This window comes from Heteronotia binoei, chromosome 4 (assembly GCF_032191835.1).
Source record: "Heteronotia binoei isolate CCM8104 ecotype False Entrance Well chromosome 4, APGP_CSIRO_Hbin_v1, whole genome shotgun sequence".
Lineage (NCBI taxonomy): Eukaryota > Metazoa > Chordata > Lepidosauria > Squamata > Gekkonidae > Heteronotia > Heteronotia binoei.
Window position 1 is genome coordinate 141,812,558 of NC_083226.1, and position 23,374 is coordinate 141,835,931.

A 23,374-nucleotide genomic window follows, 5' to 3' on the forward strand; every position below is an offset into this window, starting at 1 on the left:
CAAATCTGCATTTACACAGAGCCTTGCTTGTTGTTCAGTATATATCGCCTTCACCATTCTTATAAAATCTTCTCCCAATCTCAGTTTCTCCATCACTGCAAACATAAAGTCCCAATGCACATTGTCAAATGCTTTCTCTGCGTCTGCAAAAAATAATGCTACTTCTTTTTCAGTATGTTTCTCATAATATTCAATAATGTCTATAACTGTTCTGATATTATCTCTAATTTGCCTCCTGGGAAGAAATCCTGCTTGCTCTGTAGGCATCATGCTGTTTTACTGCTTGGGATCCGTTTTTAAGGCTGCACAGGAAACAGGAACGGCCCCTCCCTTTCTTTTCCTGTGCAGCCTTACTTTCGTTTTCCCAGCAAGCACATTCTGCTGGAAGTAGAGCAAGTACGGTAAGTGTTTGTGTGTGTGTGTGAGAGAGAGAGAGGGAGGGGGCAGGGAGGGGGGATTCCCTGGTATGGAGGCCCTCCCCCCCTTTAAAAAGCGTGGAGGGGGGGGAAATGTCTACTAGGCACTCTATTATTCCCTATGGAGAACGATTCCCATAGAGAATAATAGGGAATTGATCCATAATAATAATAATAATAATAATAAATTTTATTTGTACCCCGCCCTCCCCCGCCGAAGCAGGCTCAGGGTGGCTAACAACACAGTGACCAATGGTACATTAATAAATAAAACATTAATAAACAACATAGTAACCAATGGTGCATTAATTAAAACCATTACATTAAGAACATTAAATTAAGCATTAACTTAACCTTAAAAACCAGTAGAACATTAATTAAAACAAACTATAACATTATCATTGACGCTATTCTAGTTAGTGCTAATGGCGGATTTTCTTCGTTGTAAAATTGTACTTCAGCTGTTCATAAAAGCTAATTTTAAAAGAGTGGTCTTGCAGGCCCTGCGGAACTGATCAAGGTTCCACAGGGCCTGCACCTCCTCTGGAAGTTGGTTCCAGAGATATGGGGCCGCAGCCGAGAAGGCCCGTGAGCGGGTGTTCTGTAGTTTAACTTCTCTTGGCCCAGGGGTAGTCAGTCTGTTTTTTCCTACTGACCTCAGTGCTCTCTGGGGCTCGTACGGGGAGAGGCGGTCCTTCAGGTAGGCCGGTCCTCGGCCATATAGGGCTTTAAAGGTAATAACCAGCACTTTGTACTGGACCCGGTATACAATCGGCAACCAGTGCAGCTCGCGTAGCCCCGGCCGTACATGTTCCCATCTTGGGAGACCAAGCAGCAGCTTGGCCGCCGCGTTCTGCACTAGTTGTAATTTCCGGGTCCGGCACAGAGGCAGCCCCATGTAGAGGGCGTTACAATAGTCCAGTCGTGAGGTGACCGTCGCATGGATCACCGTCGCTAGGTCCCGACGCTCCAGGAAAGGGGCCAACTGCTTCGCCCGCCTCAGATGGAAGAATGCTGACTTGGCAGTGGCTGTTATCTGGGCCTCCATTGATAATGAAGGCTCCAGCAGGACACCCAGACTCTTCAACCGCTGCGCCGCCTTTAGCTGCACACCGTCGAAGGTCGGGAGGGATATTTCCCTTCCTGGAGCTCCACGACCCACACAGAGAACCTCTGTCTTTGCCGGATTTAACTTCAGCCCACTCAGTCTAAGCCACGTTGCGATAGCCCGTAACGCCCGATCCAAGTCTCCCGGGGCGGAGGCGGGCCGGCCGTCCATTAGCAGATAGAGCTGGGTGTCATCAGCATATTGATGACAGCCCAGCCCAAACCTCCTGGCAATCTGGGCAAGGGGGCGCATATAGATGTTAAATAACATCGGGGAGAGGACTGCTCCCTGAGGTACCCCACAATACCAATGCATGGGTATTGGGGGCTCGGGGGGGCTATTTTTTGAGGTAGAGGCACCAGATTTTTAGTATAGCAGCTAGTGCCTCTCCCCAAAATACCCCCCCCCAAGTTTCAAAAATATTGGACCAGAGGGTCCAATTCTATGAGCCCCAAAAGATGGTGCCCCTATCCTTAATTATTTCCTATGGAAGAAAGGCATATAAAAAGGCGTGCTGTCCCTTTAAATGTGATGGCCAGAACTCCCTTGGAGTTCAATTATGCTTGTCACATCCTTGTTCCTGGCTCCACCCCCAATGTGTCCTGGCTCCACCCCCAAAGTCCCCAGATTTTTCTTTAATTGGACTTGGCAACCCTATTAAGTAATGAAATTGGTCTATAGTTTTTTACATTTGTAGTGTCTCTGTCTTCTTTTGGTATCAACAAAATTACTGCTTCTTTCCATGTGTTAGGGATTTTCCCATCTTTTCTTATAATATTCATCAATTTCTGAAGTTTTGGTAATAACGCCTCCATGAGGACTTTATAAAATTTTGCCTTAAAACCATCTGGATCAGGTGCTTTTCGTAACTTCATTGAATTAATCACCGCCTCTATTTCTCCCTTTTCAATTGGTTCATTCAATACCTTCTCCATATTTTCTGTTAAGGGATTTACCTTAATTTTCTGTAGATACGCATCAATTTTTTTTCTATCCACCTTTTGACTTTTAAATAGCTTGGCATAGTATTTATAAAATTCTCTTTTAGTTCTTTCCTGATCAACAATGTCCTTTCCTCCCAATACAATTTTATTAATGACTTTATTCTCCCTTTTTTTAATTTGCCAAGCCGAGTATTTTCCAGGTTTATTCGCTCCTTCAAAAGATTTCTGTTGAAGTCTTTTAAAGTTCCATTCTACTTCTTTATTCAACATATATCTCAGTTGGCTTTGTAATATTGTAATCTCCCTTATAATTTTCTTTTTCCCAGGTCGCTTTTTAAACTTCTTCTCCTTTTTTCCAATTTCTTTCTGAATGTCCATCATTTGCTTATTTTTGGCTCTTTTATCTTTATTATTCAATGTAATTTAAATGCCCCTCATTACCGTTTTAAAGGCATCCCACACAATTTGAAATTGTGTTCTCTTTTTCATTTATTTGAAAGAAGAATTTAGTCTCCTTTTCCAGAGGCACCACTTCCTCCTGCTTCTGTAGCAAATCTTCATTTATCCGTCATCTTAGGGTCTTTTTCGCTGATTTTGCAGACCACATTATTGGATTGTGGTCTGCCCCTATTTTAGGAAGTATCTCTATTTTCTTTGTTAATAGTCCAAGATCTTTTGTAATCCATAACATATCAATCCTCGAGAAAGAATTATGCCTTCCTGAAAAGAAAGTATAGTCACGTTCTTTGGGGTTAAATTCCCTCCAAATATCTTCCAAACTCTCTTGTTTTACCAAATCAAAAAATGACTTTGGTAGTTTCCCTTCATTATTTTTTTTCCCAGACCTGTCCAAAAATATTTTTAACTGTTCCATTAAAGTCTCCCATTATCATAATTTGCTCATACACCACTTGGTCTAATTGTTGCATAATGTCTTTAAAGAAAAAGTCTTTTGCTCCATTTGGGGCATACACTCCCAATAACAAAGTTCTTTTGTAATTCAACGTCACTTCCACCGCAATGTATCTGCCATTATCGTCTTTAAAAATCAATTTTGGGTCCAATTCTTGTTTAATATAAAAAACAACACCCCTTTTTTTTCTCCTTGGCCAATGAACAAAATTCCATACCAAGTTGTTTGTTCCATAAAAATTTATAATCCATTTGCTTAATATGTACTTCTTGCAGTCAGATTATATTACATTTTTGTTTCCCAATCCAATGAAAGGTTGCCCTTCTTTTTTGTGATGAATTTAGTCCATTTACATTCCAAAATATTAATTTGTAATCCATAATGGTTTTTTATTCTTAATCTGTTCCTCCAAATTCCTTATGATCCCCCAAGAATTTTGTCATTTCCTGAGTGCTTGTAATTGTGAATCTCTTTCCTTTGTATTCAAAACTTAAACCCTCTGGAAGTATCCATCTGTATCTCATTTCTCCTGTGTGTGTATGTGCACTTAAAGATGGAGTGGCTACTTTTCTGCTCATTTTTTTAAATTGGAACCATGCTAGAAAGTAGAGCTAAAATAAATTTATTTTTAAAAATCCTGCTCTTGTGATTTGAATGTTTAGCATTCTCTGACTAATTACAGTTTTGTTAAATAGACTCTGAACATTTTGTATCTATAGTTCAATCCAGTGGTATAAAATTTCAGTATTTAATATTTAACAGTTAAACAAGATGTTATTTAATGCTCTGTATTATTTCATATTTGACATGCATTGGTATTCATGTTTATATGACAGTATTTTAAATTACTGGCATATTAGTATTATTTAATGTTTGATTGTATTTAATAGCTAACATGAAATGACATTGGAAAGAATACATGAAATTGTATGTAGTAATTTATAGGCAGACAGTTTGAGATTTTATATTTGATGCTTACCAAAATCAAAGCCACTGAGAGATGCAAACAATTCTGAGCCACTCAGATTTAGAGTTACAGTGTCTTCTTAAAAATTATATATATAAAGACAGACAGACATAGATAGATATTCAAATTTAAATTCTGTTTACCAAAATTGGAGCTTGTCTGAAATACAAATATCTTCAGATGGTAACCATAAAATTAGAGCATTAGGCAAACTGGTTCCACTCTGCACTATATCATTTTTGTGGTCTTAATAATCTTTGAGCCATAGTTAAGGGAAGTCCTGGGGTACTATATTTTGTCCTGGTATGAATTTATTTTGCACTGCATACACTGCGGTGAATCCAGTGAACTGCAAATGGGGTTCTGCTCACAGAACAGATCTTTGTTACATCCCCTTTCATATTTCAGCCTCCTGCCCACCACCCTCAGTGCTGCTCTTGAGGATAGAACATTGCCAAATCTGGGGTTGGGGACAGAAGGGGTGTTTTGCCCAGGTCACCACCAAGGTGGGGGTGCCAAATTGGGCACACACACACCCTCAGTGGAAGGGGAGAGAAAGGGGAGAGAAAGATCAGCTACTTTTGCCACAAAGGCAAAAGCAACCCAGTGGCTTCCCCTCCCCATTTAAACACCCCTCCAGGTGTTTAAATGGGGAAGGAAGTTAGATCCCCTGCTTTTGCTGCCTCTCCTTAAGGCAGAGAGGCAGCAAAAGAAGCCCCATGGCTTCCCCTCCCCAATTAAACACCCAGTGAAGTGTTTATATAGAGAAGGGAGTCAGATCCCCTGCTTTTGCTGCCTCTCTGCAAGTGGCAAAAGCAGCTCCGGTGGGGGTTTTCTCCCTGCCTTTGCACCCCAGCAAGAAGAGGATCTCCCCCTCCCCACCTCTCAGAATCTTTCAAGAGGCACCCAGGCGGTGGGGGCTTTGCAGGGAGAGGATCTCCCCCCCCTTCATCTTATCCTATTGGCCCATTCTTTCATATGGGTCCATAGGATAGAATGGAGGGATCAGGCCATCTCTGCAGTGTGACACCAGAGAATGAGTTTAAAATTTAAATCCCCTTCTCTAGCGTCATTATGCAGCAGTGGCCTGAACCCTCTTTCTATTCTATGGGCACATAAGAAAGAATAGAGTCCAATCTTTCCTATGGGCCCTTAGGATAGAATGTACTCCATTCTTTCCTATGGACCCATAGGATAGAGTGGAGGGATCGGGCGCCACTGCTGCATGACTCCAGAGAAGGGGATTTAAACTTTAAACCCCTTCTCTGGTGTTGCGCTGCAAAATAGGCCAGCCCTGCCGAGGCTTCCCCTTCCCCTTTAAACAACAGAAGGTCTGTCAGATTGCCTGTAGGTCCCCTCCTTTTTTGAGTGGGGGCACCAATTTTTGGTTTTGCCCCCACTCAAAAAATATGTAGATCCAGCCCTGGTGTTGAAGGACTCCTGGGAACAAAAGTAAGTAAGTAAGTAAATTTATTTTTGTATTCCGCCCTCCCCCGCCAAAGGCAGGCTCAGGGCAGCTCACAGACAACCATGATTTCAATAAAATACAAACAATACAAAAGACAAATTAAAATACAATTAAAATACAATTAAGTTACCGTTGTAAATTTGGTTAAAATTGGATAAAACAGCTGTTAAATGTTAATAGTTAAGGTGCTACAATTCACAGTCATATATGAGATGGCTAGATGGCTAGAAATCAATTTAGCCGGGTTCTATCTTGAAAGCGAGCTGAAAGAGGGTGGTTTTGCAAGCCCTGCGGAACTGATTCAGGTCCCGCAGGCCTTGCACCACCTCTGGAAGTTGATTCCACCATCGGGGGGCCATAGCTGAGAAGGCTTGCTCCCTCGTTATTTTCAATCTATCCTCTCTTGGCCCAGGGATTTTTAAAAGGTTTTGGGAACTAGATCTCAGTGCTCTCTGGGGAACATATGGGGAGAGGCGGTCCCTAAGGTCGGCAGGTCCTCGGCCATATAGGGCTTTAAAGGTAATAACCAGCACCTTATAGCGAACACGGTACACAACCGGCAGCCAGGGCAGCTCCCGCAGCCCAGGCTGCAAAAGAGGACATATAACAGGGTGCTGCAACAGGAAGGGGAAATTGTCAGAAATTACCTCCGTCTTCTGTGTATGAAGAGGCCCTGTGGTGCAGAGTGGTAAAGCAGCAGTACTGTGGTCTGAACTCTCTGCTCACGACTTGAGTTCGATTCCAGTGGAAGCTGGATTCTGGTAACTGGCCCAAGGTTGACTCAGCCTTCCATCCTTCTGAGGTCAGTAAAATGAGTACCCAGCTTGCTGGGGGGGAATGTGTAAAAGACTGGGGAAGGCAATGGCAAGCCACCCTGTAAAAAAGTCTGCCGTGAAAACGTTGTGAAAATAATGTCACCCCAGAGTCGGAAACAATTGGTGCTTGCACGGGGAACCTTTCCTTTCCTTTCTGTATATGAAGTGCCTTTCATTTGCTCACTAGAGGCTTGAGTCTAGCTCACTGAGATCTGTAATCTTTGCAGAGGATATCTCTCTATAAAAGGCAAATGGGGATATACTTTAAAAGTTGGAATACATGCTGCTGTCAACTTGTGATTCATTGACATTATCTCTCCTTATACATATTTGCTGCTTCATATGTTTAAGCATTTTGTACTTTTTTTAAAGCTTTAAAATCAGAAGAGGATGACTATTATATTAATGGTGCCTGGACTATTGACTGGCCTAGAAAATTTGATGTTGCTGGAACAGCTTTCCATTACAAGAGACCAGCAGATGAACCAGAATCTTTGGAAGCTTTAGGTCCAATCTCAGAAAATCTCATAGTCATGGTAAAGTAATTCAACTGCCTTTTCAAAAATGTGAATTCTTGTCTGGCATGCTAGTGTTGAAAGTTTTTTTAAAAGCCCATTTAGAAATGTCAGTCCACTTCCTTGATTGTGAGTTTTGGCCTTCGTCAGGCACACATGTTATCCTACATGCAGCATGATTTTGGTCTTTCTTTGACCCCTCTTCCAAGCTGTACAGACTCTATTTTAGGTAGGATGGGGGGGGGGGGAATCCCTGTGCAATTAGTTCCATGCATGGATTGGAGTTGAAAGTATTTCTCAAACAGCAGTTCTCCTGCAACATAGCAGTCAATCAATCATTTATTACAATCAAAAATTTATTACCAGCAATATAAAACATACATTAACAGAGTGCAACCATAGCAAACAGATTCAAAAATGAGGGAAACTTTATATAAATATTTGCAGCATGGAGATTTTCACAAGTGTAATGTACTGGGTGACAAGACGGTTCGAAGGCAACATACTTTATTCGGTGGTACATTACAAGAGAGCAAACACACGGGCTGGGTCCTGCTTATATACATTTCCCGGAACTGCCCCCCAAGTCTGACCAGTCCAATCCTGGCCAGTCAAACTTCCCGCCACAGATCTTGATGGGCGGGGCGAATAGCGAGCTACATCCAGGGACCTGTGGGTTTGCCTGGGTCGCCTCTGTAGCGATCGCCATGCGGTACCTTAGCTTATGTTTCAAGACATAACATTCCTCCCCCCCTAGTTCACGACACATAGTCCTGCAAGTAAGTGGGGGCCTTGCGTTCCCTGGTTGACCTCCTTGGAGTTGCTTGTGAAGCAGGAGTGGTCACCGGGGCGGCCGGGGCCTATGGCTGTCCGCCGCCTGTTGCCCGTCTGGTGCCCCTACTCCTGGGGGGTCACCCCCGGCCTGGTGCTGCTCTTCTGCCCGATCGGTCGGAGCGGTCGGCAGGGACGGGGTAGCTCTCAGTGTGAATGCGGCTGTTGGTTCATCCTCGTTCCGTACTACAGCTGACTCTTCCGGCAAGGTGCGGCAGCGCATCTGATCTATATGCCTCCGCAGGATTTGGCCCCCTTCTGTTGATACGTCGTAGTGGCGGGACCCAGTCACGTGCAGCACCCGACCCGCTACCCACTCTGGGCCGCTTGCGTAGTTCCTTGCGTACACCGGATCCCCCGGAAAGAACCCCCTAGCCGCTTCCCTGATCTCAGGAGAGCTGCGGAGGTCAGTGGCCTGGTGAGGATGCAACCGGTCTAGCCTTGTGATCAGCTTCCTTCCCATTAACAACTCGGCTGGGCTCACCCCTGTGACTGGGTTGGGGATGATTCTATTGTCAAATAAGAAGGCGGCCAGGCGGTGGTCCCAGTCCCCCTGTACTATGCGTCCCAGGGCCTCTTTTGTGGTGCGTACCATCCGCTCTCCTTGGTTGTTGGTGGCTGGATGGAAGCGGGCGGACCTTATATGTTTTATTAGGTATCTCTGCAAGAACTTTCGGAATTCCCGGGAGGTGAACGCTGTCCCATTATCCGAGATGATGGTGTCAGGAATCTCGTGTGTGCAAAGGACCCTGTGCAACGCTCGGACCGCCGCCACCGTTGAGGTGGAGGCTGTGGGGATAACTTCCAACCACTTGGTGTAAGCGTCCACCAGAATGAAGAATGTTTGGCCCTGAAATGGCCCTGCAAAGTCAATATGTAACCTAGACCACGGCCTCCTATGGGCTTCCCAACGGTGGACAGGGGCACTGGGCGGTTCGGGCCGGGACTCCTGGCAGGCTTAGCAACTTTGAACCCACTCCTCGATCTCCTCATCCATCCCTGGCCACCATACTTAACTGCGTGCTAGGGCCTTCATCTGTACAATCCCCGGATGAGTTTCGTGAAGGGCTTCCAGCACTTGTTTCCACAATGGGGGGGGGGACTACCACCCTGCTTCCCCAGAGAAGACACCCCTTGTGCGTGGACAGTTCTTCCCTGCGTGTTGTGAATGCCCTGAATTCTTCGGCCTGTTTTCCCTCGGGCCATCCTTTCCCCACCCAGTCGAGAACCCGCGCGAGTATTTTGTCCCGCCCCGTGGCCTCCGCTATCTCGGCGGCATGGAGGGGTCTCTCCGGTAGCATTTCAATGAGCATCACATGGTGGGCTGGGGCCGGGGCCGGGTCCATGGAGGGCAGCGGCCTGGCGACTGAGGGCAAGCGCGTGACCCATCGCCTTGCCCGGGCGGTGGATCAGGGCATACGAATAAATGTTCAAGAATAGATTCCACCACAGGACGCGCTGTGACAGAATCTGTGGCGTCTGGCAATCTGGGGTGAGGAGTCCCAGGCTTGTGGTCTGTGGTGATCGTAAAACGTCTGCCGTACAAGTAGTCATTAAATTTATGCACCCCCGCCACGATTGCCAAGGCCTCCTTATCAATCTGGGCATAGTTGCGCTCTACGGGGGTCAGGGTCCTGGAGTAATATGCTATCAGGACCTCCCTCCCGTCTGGGAGTTGGTGACCCAGGACAGCGCCCACCCCGTATGGTGACGCATCATATGCTAAGACCATCGGCAGGGCTTCATCAAAATGGTGGAGCACGTTATTGGATATGAGGAGCTCCTTGACCGCCTGAAAAGCGGCTGCCTGCTTCTTTCCCCAGACCCACGGGGCATTTTTATCTAAGAGCCTGTGGAGGGGTTCTGCTATGGCTGCTTGTGGGGCAAAAATGAGTGATAAAAATTTAATAACCCCAAGAAACTTTGTAGCTCCGCCTTGCAAGTGGGGGCCAGGGCATCCACTATGGCCTTGGTTTTGTCGGCCGTCGGGTGGATCCCTGCAGCATCCAACGCAAACCCCAAGAACTCCGCCCTCGGCACCCCAAGGGAACACGTTTCCTGCTTGACTTTCAGTACGGCCACCGGGAATCTGCGGAGTACCTCTCGCAGACGGTTGCGGAACTCCTCCTCGTTTGGTGTGGCGATCAGAACGTCATCGAAAAATGGTTGCACCCCGGGGATTCCTTTGAGGAGAGAATCCATCAGGCTCTGAAAGACCCCCGGAGCCACACTCACCCCAAATTGCAACTGCTGCACCCTAAAAACTCCCCTGTGGGTCACTATGGTCTGGGCTTCCGCTGTCTCGGCGTCCACTGGGAGCTGCTGTTATGCCTGGGCCAAGTCCAGCTTCCCAAAAATTTTTGACCCCGCTAGTGCTGCCAAAACATGACTGACTACTGGGACAGGGTAGGGGTTATCTTGTAGTGCCTTGTTTATGGTGCACTTGTAATCGGCGCATATGTGCACGTCCCCATTTGGCTTCACCAGGGTTACTATCGGGGTTTCCCACATGGCGTAGGAAACCGGTTCTAGCACTCCCTGGGCTATGAGGCAGTCCAGCTCTGCTTCAATTTTGGGATTCAGAGCGAACGGGACCCGCCTGGCCTTTAGCCGTATCAGCTGCACGTGGGGGTCAAGGGGTAAGGATATGGGAGGACCCTTGTAGCACCCTAGGGCCCCATCAAACACCTCCAGAAATTCCCTGCACACATGCTCAAACCCCTGCGTTCCCAGCTGCTTCACCCTCACGATCTGAATTCCCAACGGTTGAAACCAGGCCAGGCCCAGCAGTGTGGTGAGCTGGCGTTTGACCACCAGTATATCCAGCTTCCCCCTAAAGCTTTTAAACTCCACCCTCACTGTGGCCCATCCCAGGATCTGTACGGAGTTCTTTTGGAAGTCCCGTAGTATGAAACCAGCCGGGCGCAGCCTGGGCCGGCCACGTGGGCACAGTTTTCTTAGGGACTCCTCCTAAATTATGGTGATGGAGGAGCCTGAGTCCAGTTCCATCAGGCAGGGGCTGCCCTCGATCCTGATCGATACCTTGACCTTGTCGGGGGTATTGCTGGGCAAGTTGATTACCTGCAGGCTGGTCGAGGCGGTCGAGTAGTCCTCGGTCAAGTCTTGGTTGGTGGACTGGCGTCTGCGGGCGGCCTTGGCCTGGCAAGCCCGCGCAATGTGGCCCATTTTCCCGCAGTTCCTGCAGTCCACGTTGCAATAGGGGCAGTCCCGACGCTCGTGCGGGTCCCCGCAGCTTGCGCACTTGGTGATGGTTGGTTTCTCCGTTGCTCATGGCCTCTGGGTTGCTCTCGGTCCCATCCCTGGTTGGCGGCGTAGCTGGTGCGTCTCCTCCTTTTCTGAGTGGCTTGGCGCCATCTCCTCCTGGTAGACGGCTTCTGCCCGCGGGTTGTGGAAAGCTTTTGTGGCTCTCTCGAACACTGGTGCCCTGTAGGGTGAGCTCTTCCTTTGCAAAGAGCTTTTGCTGTAATCTTTCATCCCTCAGGCCCCAGGCAAAACAGTCCCTCAGGGCCTCCTCTAGCTTGTCGAAGCTACAGTTTCCTGCGATTTGGCGGAGAGCGGCCAGGTATTTGGCTGCTGTCTCTCCCGCCTCTTGGCCCCTCTTATGGAAGAGGAATCGGCGGGCGATGATTGAGGGCTGAGGCAAGAAGTGCCCAGTAAGGAGTTGGACTATCTCCTCGTACGTCTTCTCCGTGATCCTTGTGGGGGCCATGAGACCCTTGGTGATCTCAAATGTGGCTTCGCCACAGATGCTCAGGAGCACGTCCCTCTTACGGCTGTCGTCTGTTATCATGTTTGCTCAAAGGTAGCAATCGACCCGCTCCGTGTAGGTCTCCCATCTCTCCGGTTTAGCGGGGTTGAATTCTTAGAGACGACCCATTGCTCCGCCCGGGTTAGCCATGGTGGCTGCTGCGGCGGGTGCTTCCGTCTCCCTAGACGGTGTGCCTTCTTCGTCTCCGGCCAGCTCCACGAAGTCCCTTTTCGGGAGTTACCTGGCTAGAATCCCACCTTCGTCGCCACTGTAATGTACTGGGTGACGAGACGGTTCGAAGGCAACATACTTTATTCGGTGGTACATTACAAGAGATCGAACACGCGGGCCGGGTCCTGCTTATATACATTTCCCGGAACTGCCCCCCAGTCTGACCAGTCCAATCCTGGCCAGTCAAACTTCCTGCCACAGATCTTGATGGGCGGGGCAAATAGCGAGCTACATCCGGGGACCCGTGGGTTTGCCTGGGTCGCCTCTGTAGTGATCGCCATGCGGTACCTTAGCTTATGTTTCAAGACATAACAACAAGAATCACCTTTCTTCAGTTGCAAGGACTTCGCTTAGTGCACCACTTGAAAAGTGCAGTCTATTCAGTCATTGGGAAGGACTGAGGTATTTGCTCTCTAGAAAACATCTGCATTACTTTATAAAACTGTTTCCTAGAAGCAAAGTTATAGTAACATGCAGCCGTTCTTTAAAGCTCATCGTGTTCTTTCCAAGTGTTTTAATGGTATAACCAGTTATTTTCAACTGCAGATTTTACTACAGGAACAGAACCTGGGGATAAGGTATAAATTCAATGTTCCCATCTCTCGCACTGGCAGTGGTGACAATGAAGCTGGTTTTGCATGGAATCACCTGCCTTGGTCAGAATGTTCTGCTACTTGTGCTGAAGGTAATATGTTTCCCAACAAAGGTGAAAGATTAAGGCAACATATTTTAGTTGGGTTTAAAAGTAACTTTAAACGCCCTTTCAGGTATTCTTGGAGTTTCTGTGTACTCATTCACTCCTACACTCTAAACCTTGTAATGTAATGTAATTATGGTCATTAAATATATGCACTGCATTTTGGTACTGTGGTTATCTGTTCAGAATATTGTCAAGGAAAGTGTATTTGATTAGTTGTGTGAGCTTTCCTGAAAAATGTTTTTGATAAGATTTATGAGGGAAATATTAGATGCCAGTAATTCAGATGTGTTATGACACCTCAAGATCACCACCAAAACCGAAATGCAACATGCTAAGAACTTCCTGATATATATTTTACTGTGCAGCCTATTGCATTACATCTTCTGATATAATTACTTATTAGCCATGCTGGAAAAGTAGTGGGTTGCCATGTATAATTTCTTTTTAGGTTCCTTTTCTCACAGTGCATAGTGTTTCTGATTCTTCTGCTCATAAGAGCCACCATTCTTGATCTCTGTCTGAATCAACAGGCTTCTTTCAATGGCAGTACCATTACTGATATATTAATTAGAAGGTACAAGTGTTATGAGGTCAGCATCTTTCTGGAAATTAAATGTTGCCAACATACTTTAGTGCTCTCCAAGGTTAGGGGTCAGCCAGCTTTTATAAGACAAACTACAGCAAAATTCAGAGGAAGAGGTAAACAAAGACCCACTATAAGAAATCCTGTTTACTGAACATATAGAAATTGACATTACAGATAAATGACATGCTGATTAATAATCCATAGAGAAACAGCTCAAAATATGGAAACAATCTGGGCTTCTAAAATTATTCTGCTTACTTTTTAATCCAGTATCATATAGCACTAAATTTTAGATTTGGGAAGAAAGGATTGTGTTTATTTTGGTTTTTTGTTTGCTTTGTACTTATTAGATTTTTTTTTTTACAGTTAAGCCTTTTCTTGTTGTGGATGGAGAGATCATTGTTCTCCTAAAGTTATGTAAAAATTTGGCTCATCAGTGCCAAGATACAAAGCAGAGTCACCAGTTCTCCTGCTATGGTAGGATACTGGCTGCCAGCAACCCCTCTCTTCTGGTTGCTACTCCTTTAGGCAGTGGGAGGTTTTTTAAATAAATAAATAAATCATCAACTCATGCACAGCATGACATTATGGCACTTTAAGAAGCACTAGAAATTGTGGTTTTTTACCATAGAGCTTTTGGCAATTCCTAGCTTGTCACACTGCGTGCCAGGCTTGCAGCCCTCCATTGTCCCCACTCCTCATTTTTTAATTACAGCAAGGAGCAAAATTCTCAGGGCCTTCCCAGAGTCCATAGTAATTTGAAATATGTGCCCAGGAAAATCATGGGCTGCTTAATCTGAGGAAGATTAAAGAGACAAAAAGATATAGGGTAGCATTCATCTGTCTAGAAGCCTTTCATGGTGATCATATTCCAGCCAGGCGGCGGGGTGTGTGGGGGGGGCATTGGAGATGTGAATTCCTGGACCAGCTGGTCAAATTACCCATTTTGCTCATGGTAGACAAAGGGGCATGTTTTATCACACTCATAAAAGAATTTTTAAAAACTGATGTGCACACATTTTAATGAGCACAGTTTCCAATGAAGAGAAATACAGTAAAAGCCTCCCTCCACTTTTCAGAAAAAAACAAACATTAAGAATACATTCAAGTATGCTGAGGAACCCATGAGTTAATAAAAAGAAATTAAGCACCACAGAGAATGGGAAGCTGCTTTATTCAATAAGCAGCTTCTGGTTTTCCATGGTGCTTAATAATTAATTAATTCCTGTTCACTCGTGATACCCCAGCATACTTCTGAATGTATCAATCAGTTCTTTCTCTGATGGGGGAGTGTTCAAGTAATGCCTTAATCTTTGCTGCAAAGGGCTCATTTTTTCATAATTATAATTTTGTAATTGTGTGAGTCCCTCAGCAGCAAAAAAGTTATCATTAGAAGTCAAATGTGTATCTGAAAGTGTATCTCCATAGAGTAAAAATTGGAGAAGGAAAGTATATGGGCAAAGGCACTCTTTCATTTAACCTGGACATTAAACATTAGAATCATAGAGTTGGAAGGGACCTCCAGGGTCATCTAGTCCAACCCCCTGCACAATGCAGGAAACTCACAAATACCTCCCCCAATAGTCACAGGATCTTCATTGCTGTCAGATGGCCATCTAGCCTCTGTTTAAAAACCTCCAAGGAAGAAGAGCCCACCACCTCCTGAGGAAGCCTGTTCCACTGAGGAACCACTCTGTCAGGAAGTTCTTCCTAATGTTGAGCTGGAAACGCCTTTGATTTAATTTAAACCCATTGGTTCTGGTTCTACCTTCTGGGGCCACAGAAAACAATTCCACATCATCCTCTATATTACAGCCCTTCAAGTTCTTGAAGATGGTGATCATATCACCTCTCAGCTGCCTCCTCTCTAGGTTAGACATGCCCAGCTCCTTCAACCTTTCTTCATAGGATTTGGTCTCCAATGAAGTTTAGATTTAGAAATGCAGATTATGAAAATTGAAATATTAATGAAAACGCAGCTAAACTCTACTCATCCACTAGTGTTTTCTGTTAGTTGCATGTCACCAATTACGAAGACACTGTATGTCTTTCATTAGAATCCATCCCATCTATCTGAAGATTTACAAGTTGTATTCCTAACCATCTGGCTATTTTCCAAGGTGATGTAAATGGATGTTTAACAATGTTTTACAGGTTCCTTAAGAAAGGTCACATGCTCAGACATACAGAGCAATCCTCCGCCATACCTGGGCCACTGCAGCAAAGGGGCTATGCTGCTATTCTTGATGGTGCAACTTTGCACCTGTTGGGAGGGGGGTCGTTCCCGTACTGAAAGCACTTCAGGAGTTGCCTAAATACAGCCACGTCCCCCAGAATGCCGACATGGACACTGGTGTAGGGGACTGCCCCAGAGCTACGCTGGCACACAGCTGTGGTACAGCTGTGCCAGTGCAACAGCAATACAGTAATGCTAGTATCCTGTGCTAACATAATGCCCTTATGCTGGTGTAAGGGTCACTCAGCTTCCTGTGCCAGTTCACCTCACTCACTTTAGGATTGCATTATTAATCATTTAATAAGATGCATAGTATTTATATATCTAGAAAAGCCAGTTTCAATAGATTTTCAGGTACAGATTTGTTCACACCAAAAATATTGCATTGGATGCCAGGAGTTTGTGAGAAGGTAATCATATGTTACTTGAGGGAAGGAGACCACTCTTTTAACTATAAACTGTGGGGATTCTACAAGTGCCAGAAGCATGCATGCAGCATTCTGCTGTACTCCTATATTTCTGGTTACATAAACCCGAGATATTGCTAAAACGTTTGAGGGTAATTTCCAGATTCTTCAGTGATGTTTTAGGATTTGTTAAATATAACAGCATATTGTCTGCAAATAAACTAATTTGGAATGTGCAGGAGCCAAGTTCTACTCCGTGAATCTCAGAGTCATTGCTTATTGCCGATGCCAACGGTTCCAAAGCCAGAGCAAAAAGGACTAGAGATAGTGGGCAGCCTTGTCTGGTTCCCCGATGCAGCTTGAATGATTCTGATGTTAGGCCATTTATGTGGATTTGTGCTGAAAGTGCAGAATATATAGTTTTGATAGTTCTCAAGAAATTCTCACCAAAATTCATGTGATGGAGAAGCTTCACTAGGTACAATGTCTCAAGAGAATCAAAGGCCTTCTCCACATCTAAGGACAGAAGTTCCTCCATTTGTTTGATATTACTACTAGAAATAATATTTATGGTTTTATGTACCGTATATTGGTTGTTAAGTCTCTTCCCAGCATAAAACCCACTTGATCAGGATGAATATATTGTGTAACAAAAGAGTTTAGTCTCTTGGTAATTATTGCAGTGAAAATCTTGTAGTCTTGATTTAAAAGGGAGATTGGTCTGTAGGAGGATGGGTTAGTTAAGTCTTTGCCTTGTTTGGGTAAAACAATTATCGAGACCAAGTTCCAGGATGGTGGTAGTTTGCCTTCAAAGAGTATTTCGTTGCAAGCTTTGGTGAGTGGTGGAGCAAGTAGATGTTCAATTTTTTTTATAAAACTTCTTGAGGTTCAGTTGGTTGTTCCATAATTGAGCGATGTTGCTCCTCAATTTTCTTGATATCAGGGTGTGAGTTGAGATAATCAATGATGTCATCTGTCGAAGGATTTTTAGTGGAATAGAGATTACGATAGAATTGAATAAAAACTTCATTTCTGGTTTGGGGTCACTAACTGTTACTTAAAATACTGTCTGTAGTATTATTTTGTTGTTTATTTTAACATTTTTGTTTAATGTAAACTTTACAATAGTATTTCAATGGGACAGTAATAGCTTGAAATAGATTTAGGCAACTACCATTATGGTACCATAAAGTAAATCCAATAATACAAGGCTTTATAAAATAGTTTATATTTAACTAGATCAACATATGTTTTGGCTAGCTGGATGACATCTGGGTTGTCTATCTTGTATGGCTTCACAATTCTTTGCACTGAGAGCCAACAGTCTCACTGGCTTTATTAAATATATCCTATTTTGAGCTAAGTAGAAACCGTCAGTTAAAACTAACAGTCTCTTTCCTTCTCCAGTGGTCCCAGGAGTGGGCCAATCCTCACTCTTGGGAATCATAGCTCCTCCCTTTGATAGCAGAGCTTAACAAACTTGACCCGGAGGGGAGGTGCTTGATCCTCAGAAACTCAGTTTCTTTAGCCCTGCCATCGAAGCAGGACGTGCTATAGAGCCCCTTTGTGGCTCCTGGCCCGGTACATTATAGAAAGAAATGAAGAAGAAGAAGAACAAGAGGAACATACCTATTGAAAATTTCCTGGACGGCAGAAGGGAAGGCAAGAGCTCCCTCTTGTGGCCGTTCTGGGAGGCACTCTTCCTCCCGCGTTTTTTCCAGCGACGCCAGAGGAGCCTCGGAGTGAGGCACGAGCGCGCGAAGCCCTCCCTCTGCTCTTTCCAGCCTGGTGGACGTGCCGAAGGCTGTTGATCGTTCCTTCTCCCAGTCGCCCTGCAAAGGCACTCTGGCAAACCCAGGGGCCTTGGGGACAAAGGAATTAAGGGAGAGGAGGAGAGAGGGAGCGAGCAGCTGGGAGAGGACTCGTGTTAGCACGCAGCCCTCCTGGAACGACGGAGGCAGAAGCTTTTGGAAACCCAGCAGCGGTAAGGCTTGCATTGGGAAAGCTCTGCAGAGTGGTGGGGGATTTGAGGAGGTCAGTTGGCCTAGCCCTGATGGTCCCATCCCCAGGAAGCCTCCAGAAGAGGAAAGTTTTATGTTGGGAGCTACTGGCAGCCAGTTATGGTTTTCAGCGCTCCCCCCCCCCACTTCCCCCCTCCCATTCATTCCCTATCCCTTAGCCTCTCTGGCATAGAGAGGTCTGGCTATCTATTTGGCCATTGGGAAAAGGGGAAGGAAACAAAACAAGGGAATGTTTGGTTTTTTGTTAAGAGGATTCCAGTGTTGAGCCGGTGGGGGAAAGGAGTGTATGGAGGGGCTTATTTTGGCGGGAATGGAACCCATTTTGGTTGTGCCTTCTTTTGTTGTTGCAGGGCCATACATTCTAAGATGGCCGCTTCCACCAGATTCCCCAAGGGAGCTGTAATGGAGGAGGGCACTTGTGATCTGGAGCTGGCTGATTCACCAGCACAGGAAGAGAGGGCAGAAGTTCATCATGATGATATTTCTGCAGATGAGGCAAAGTCTAATCTTCTATCCTGGATACAAGAAATAGTTAGAAAGGAGGTCCAGGCAGCCTCTGTGGCTACTCCAACCCCCCCACTCAAAAGAACATCCAAGACTAAACACTTAGAGGCTGATAAGGAAGAGGAAAGTTTTTCCCCTAGACCTCTTAAGCGCAGCAGGACAGAGATACGCTCCTGTCCCTCTGATCAAGAGGAAGAGGACTCTGACTTATCGGATGCCTCTTCATCTCCAGATACTGGGGAACTCTCTGAGGAAGAGGAGGGGGTAGCCTCTACTTATTCCAAACTTTTTCCTGCAGACGTGTATACACGCTTACTCCCAAAGGTGATTAGAACGCTGCAGATTCAGTACACCCCCAAATGCAAAGATGAGGAGGATACAGAGTTTCCTTTGGGTATGGAAGACATCATTCCAAAATCAGGGGCCAAACCCCTACAGGTGCCATTGCCGTCAGGTTTCTTTTCTATTATCAGGTCAGAGTGGGAGCACCCGGCCAAGCCGAAAACAGTTTCTTCTAATTTTTCCAAGTTCTTTTCATTCATCCCAGAGGCGGCTAAGAGGCTGAAGTTACCGGTGGTGGATGACCCGGTCAATAGTTTGGCTTCTAATTCCATACTCCCGATGGATGCAGATGGAATGCCAAGGGACCCTACGGATAAACGCATTGAGCAGGCTCTGCGGAGGGATTTTGAAGCCTCGGCCAGCTCTTTGAAGGTGTCAGCCACCACGTCTCTCTTCTGTAGAGCTTCATATATTTGGCTATCTGACCTGGCTAAGAGGGATGACCTGCCTAAGGACGTCAAGGACTCTCTTAAAAAGATAACATTAGCCACGGCTTTTGCATCAGACTCTACTCTGGAAGCGGTTCAGCTGTCAGCTAGAGCTATGGCCTGTAGCGTTACGGCCAGAAGAAATACCTGGCTACGAAATTGGGATGCGGATCCTTCGGCTAGAGCTAAGGTTGCTGCAGTTCCGTTTAAAGGGTCCTCACTCTTTGGAGAAGGTTTGGATAGATACCTTATTGAGGACAGAAATAAGAAAAAAGTTCTGCCACCCAAACGACGAGATAACAGGACGAGACAAAGGTTTCAGTCCTTTCGTGGCAATAGGAGAGAGTCCAGGCAAGCATCCTTCAAGCCATATAGAACAAAGTGGCAGTCGAAGCCTAGAGAAGGTAGACCTTCCTTCACGGGGAAACAGAACCAGCCCGCTAAAGGCCAAAAGAAGCCCACCTCAGCGTGACTGGGACGAGTCCACGGACACAAGTCAGATAGGGGGACGACTTCAGAGATTCTCCCATGTGTGGCATCAAACAGTTTCAGACAGATGGGTGTTGGACACAGTGACCAACGGCTACTCTCTGGAGTTTTACTCCCCCCCCGACACCGTTTTTTGGAAGTACAAAGATCACAGTCTCCCGAGAAGCATCGAACACTACTGCTAGCCATCGACCATCTAGTTTCGATAGAAGCCATCGAACCAGTACCTCCGTCAGAGAAATTTCAAGGCACATACTCAGTCTTTTTCGTGGTACCCAAAAAGAATGGGGATGTTCGGGCGATACTGGATCTGAAGTGGGTGAACAGGTCGGTTGTCACAAAAAAGTTCCGGATGGAGACACTGAGGTCCATACTTCTTGCCATCCAGCGGGGGGACTTCATGGCCTCCATAGATCTGTCGGAAGCCTATCTTCATATCCCAATCGCCAGGGGTCATCGGAAGTTTCTTCGTTTCTCTTACGACGGGCGCCATTTCCAATACAGAGCCTTGCCTTTTGGGCTCAAGTCGTCTCCCAGGGTGTTCACAAAAGTTCTGGTCACTCTGGTGGCAGCCCTCAGGTTACAGGGGGTGTCGATTTTTCCTTACCTGGACGACGTTCTGGTCAAGGCCCCGTCGGCGGAGCCGACGAAGAAACACCTCGACCTGACCATGAGGCTGCTCAGGGCGCATGGGTTCGTCATAAACATTCAGAAGAGTTTCTTGCTTCCTTCCCAGTCTCTGACGCACCTAGGTGTTCAGATCGATTCCAACAAGGACAAGGTTTTTCTGACTCCAGAGAGACAGACAAAGATTTTACAGCTGATGGCAGAAGTCAAGCAAAGGAAGCGAGTCAAACTGATGCTACTGGCAAAATTACTGGGAATGCTGGTCTCGTGCCAGGACATCGTTCAGTGGGCGCGTTTTCACATGAGGCCACTTCAGAAATTTCTTTTACCTTTTCAGAAGCAAATAGGTGCCAGAAGCTCGATCTCTCTGACACTGCCAGCCGACCTATCGAGAGCCCTCGAGTGGTGGCAGACTCCCAGCCTTTTTTCCTTGGGGCAGGAGATGCGGGAACCCAAGAGAGTGGTGGTGACCACAGACGCCAGTCTTTTTGGTTGGGGAGCTCACATGTCCGGAGCAGTAGCGCAGGGTCAGTGGAGCGACCAGGAAGCCAGGGAAAGCATAAACCTTCTGGAGTTGAGAGCCATACGTCTGGCCATGCTTCACATGAGACAATGGGTGGTCGGGACTCACGTCCTGATACAAACAGACAATATGATGGCAAAAGCCTATGTAAATCGCCAAGGCGGCACCAGACACAGAAAGCTACAAGACGAAGCGGAGGCCCTTTTCAGGTGGGCGGAAGGTCATCTTCTGTCCATCAAAGCCACACACGTGGCAGGAAAAGACAATGTGGTGGCAGATTGGCTGAGCCGACAGGCGCTGAACCAGTCGGAATGGTCACTTCACCACGAGACATTTCGCGAGATTTGTCAAAGATTCGGGACACCGAGTGTGGACCTGTTTGCGTCGGACGACAATCATCAGGTGCCACAGTATTTCTCAAGGACAAGAAGCAGAGGAGCAGTTGCCATCGACGCTCTAAATTCAGACTGGCCGAGGACTCTATTGTATGCCTTTCCTCCGTTCCAAGTCCTCCAAAGGTTTTTGCAGAGGGTCCAGGAACAGAAAGCGGAGGTGATTGTGGTGGCCCCCTTTTGGCCTCGGAGAGCCTGGTTCCCGGAACTGCAAAGACTGTCAATAGTAGAGCCATGGCAGATTCCTACGAGGTGGAATCTACTTTCTCAGGGCTGCCTGCAGCATCCGCGACCAGAAATGTTTCAGCTCACTGTTTGGAGATTGAGCGGCAGCAGTTAGTTAGGCTAGGTTATTCCACTCCAGTAATAGACACCATGTTGTCCTCTAGAAAGGCTTCAACTAACAGAAGCTATAATGTCACTTGGCAGATTTTTCATGCCTGGTGTGTGGTTAAAGGGGAAGAACCTCTACAGGCCTCAGTCTCCGTGGTGTTGTCTTTCCTACAGGAGGGACTAGAGAAAGGCCTTAGTACCAGTACACTACGTAGACAGGTGGCGGCCATAGCAGCGGTGAGGGGATCTAAGAAGGGCAATGCTATTTCAACACATCCACACATCCGGAGGTTTCTGAAGGGGGTGGCTTTGCTTAATCCACCGCAGGTCCATAGATTCCCATCGTGGAATTTGAACACGGTGTTGAAGGCTCTCTGTGGCAAGCCCTTTGAACCTATGGCATCATGCAGCCTGAAGTTGCTCACCTTTAAGGTGGTATTCTTAGTGGGTATCACTTCGGCGCGTAGAGTGTCAGAGCTTCAGGCTCTGTCCATACATAAGGATTTGTGTGTATTCCACCAGGATAAAGTTGTGCTCCGCACTGATCCGGCCTTTGTGCCAAAGGTGAATTCCCGTTTCCATAGGGCAGAGGACATTGTGCTTCCCTCTTTCTGCCCTAATCCGGTTCATGAGAAGGAGAAGGCATGGCACTGTCTGGATGTTCGCAGAGCCCTTAGCTTCTATCTGGACAGAACCAAGGACTTTCGCCGGTCTGATTCCTTGTTTGTTTCTTTCAGGGCTGCAGACACTGGGCGCAAGGTATTGGCCTCCACCATTAGCAGGTGGATCAGGGGGTGCATTAGTGAGGCCTATAAGGCAACAGGACTGGAGCCCCCGGTAGGGGTGACGGCTCATTCACTTAGAGGGGCTGCTACTTCAGCGGCCTATAGGGCTTTTCCATCCCTGGAAGTGGTGTGTAAGGCGGCTACTTGGAAGTCGGTTCACTCCTTCACTAGGCACTACAGGATTGATAAGGTGGCTTCGGCTGAGGCTGCATTTGGAAGGAAAGTCCTCCAACACGTGGTCTCTGGGCAAAGCTGAGAGGCCCGCCCTGGGACACGGCTTTTTTACGTCCCAAGAGTGAGGATTGGCCCACTCCTGGGACCACTGGAGAACGGAAGATTCTTTTCACTCACCGTGAAGTCTTCCTTCTCTGTGGTCCCGGAGTGGTCCAGTCCTACCCACCCAGTTGTGTATAAAGGGTTTCAGCTTTGACCTGGGACCACGGGGTTGGAAGTCGCAACTGAATCCGGTGTAGTACACTGTTAGGTTTGGGTTTTTTCCGCCATAGAGCCCTTTAGACAGGGGCTCAGGATATGTGTAGGAGAGGGTTGTGTTTGTTCCCTGGAAATTTCCTTTCTCCTATTTATGTTGGAGTTATACTTAGGGAGGTGTGGTAGCTGGCAGACGATCTGAGTTTCTGAGGATCAAGCACCTCCCCTCCGGGTCAAGTTTGTTAAGCCCTGCTATCAAAGGGAGGAGCTATGATTCCCAAGAGTGAGGACTGGACCACTCCGGGACCACAGAGAAGGAAGACTTCACGGTGAGTGAAAAGAATCTTCCGTTCTACACAGCTTTTCAGAAATAAATTTCAGATCATCACTTTACAGCGAGTTAGTAACTGGAAATTTAGTGCTGAGAATGCTGCATTATATATGAAATGAAGAATGGCAGTATTACATTTTTTTAAAAAAAAATCAGTTTCACAAACTTATGAATTTGCAATCAGATCATCTCTGGGAATATACTGAATAATTTAAACATTTTTCTGATATGCTATTTTGAAACTTTTTCAGCAGAAATTTTAAA

The 23,374-nt window shown here is 46.3% G+C and overlaps 1 protein-coding gene across 4 annotated transcripts in view; it reads left to right on the forward strand.

Annotated features, from left to right (window-relative positions):
* The window catches only part of ADAMTS6 (ADAM metallopeptidase with thrombospondin type 1 motif 6), a 231,690-nt gene that overhangs the window by 187,101 nt on the left and 21,215 nt on the right, over positions 1 to 23,374 (forward strand). For 3 of the 4 annotated variants that reach the window (XM_060235915.1, XM_060235912.1, XM_060235916.1), the window contains 2 exons: positions 7,004 to 7,167; positions 12,524 to 12,662. In XM_060235915.1, coding sequence (XP_060091898.1) covers positions 7,004 to 7,167; positions 12,524 to 12,662 — 303 coding nt within the window. The remainder of the gene's footprint in view (positions 1 to 7,003; positions 7,168 to 12,523; positions 12,663 to 23,374) is intronic. The other variant, XM_060235914.1, reaches the window with a different exon arrangement.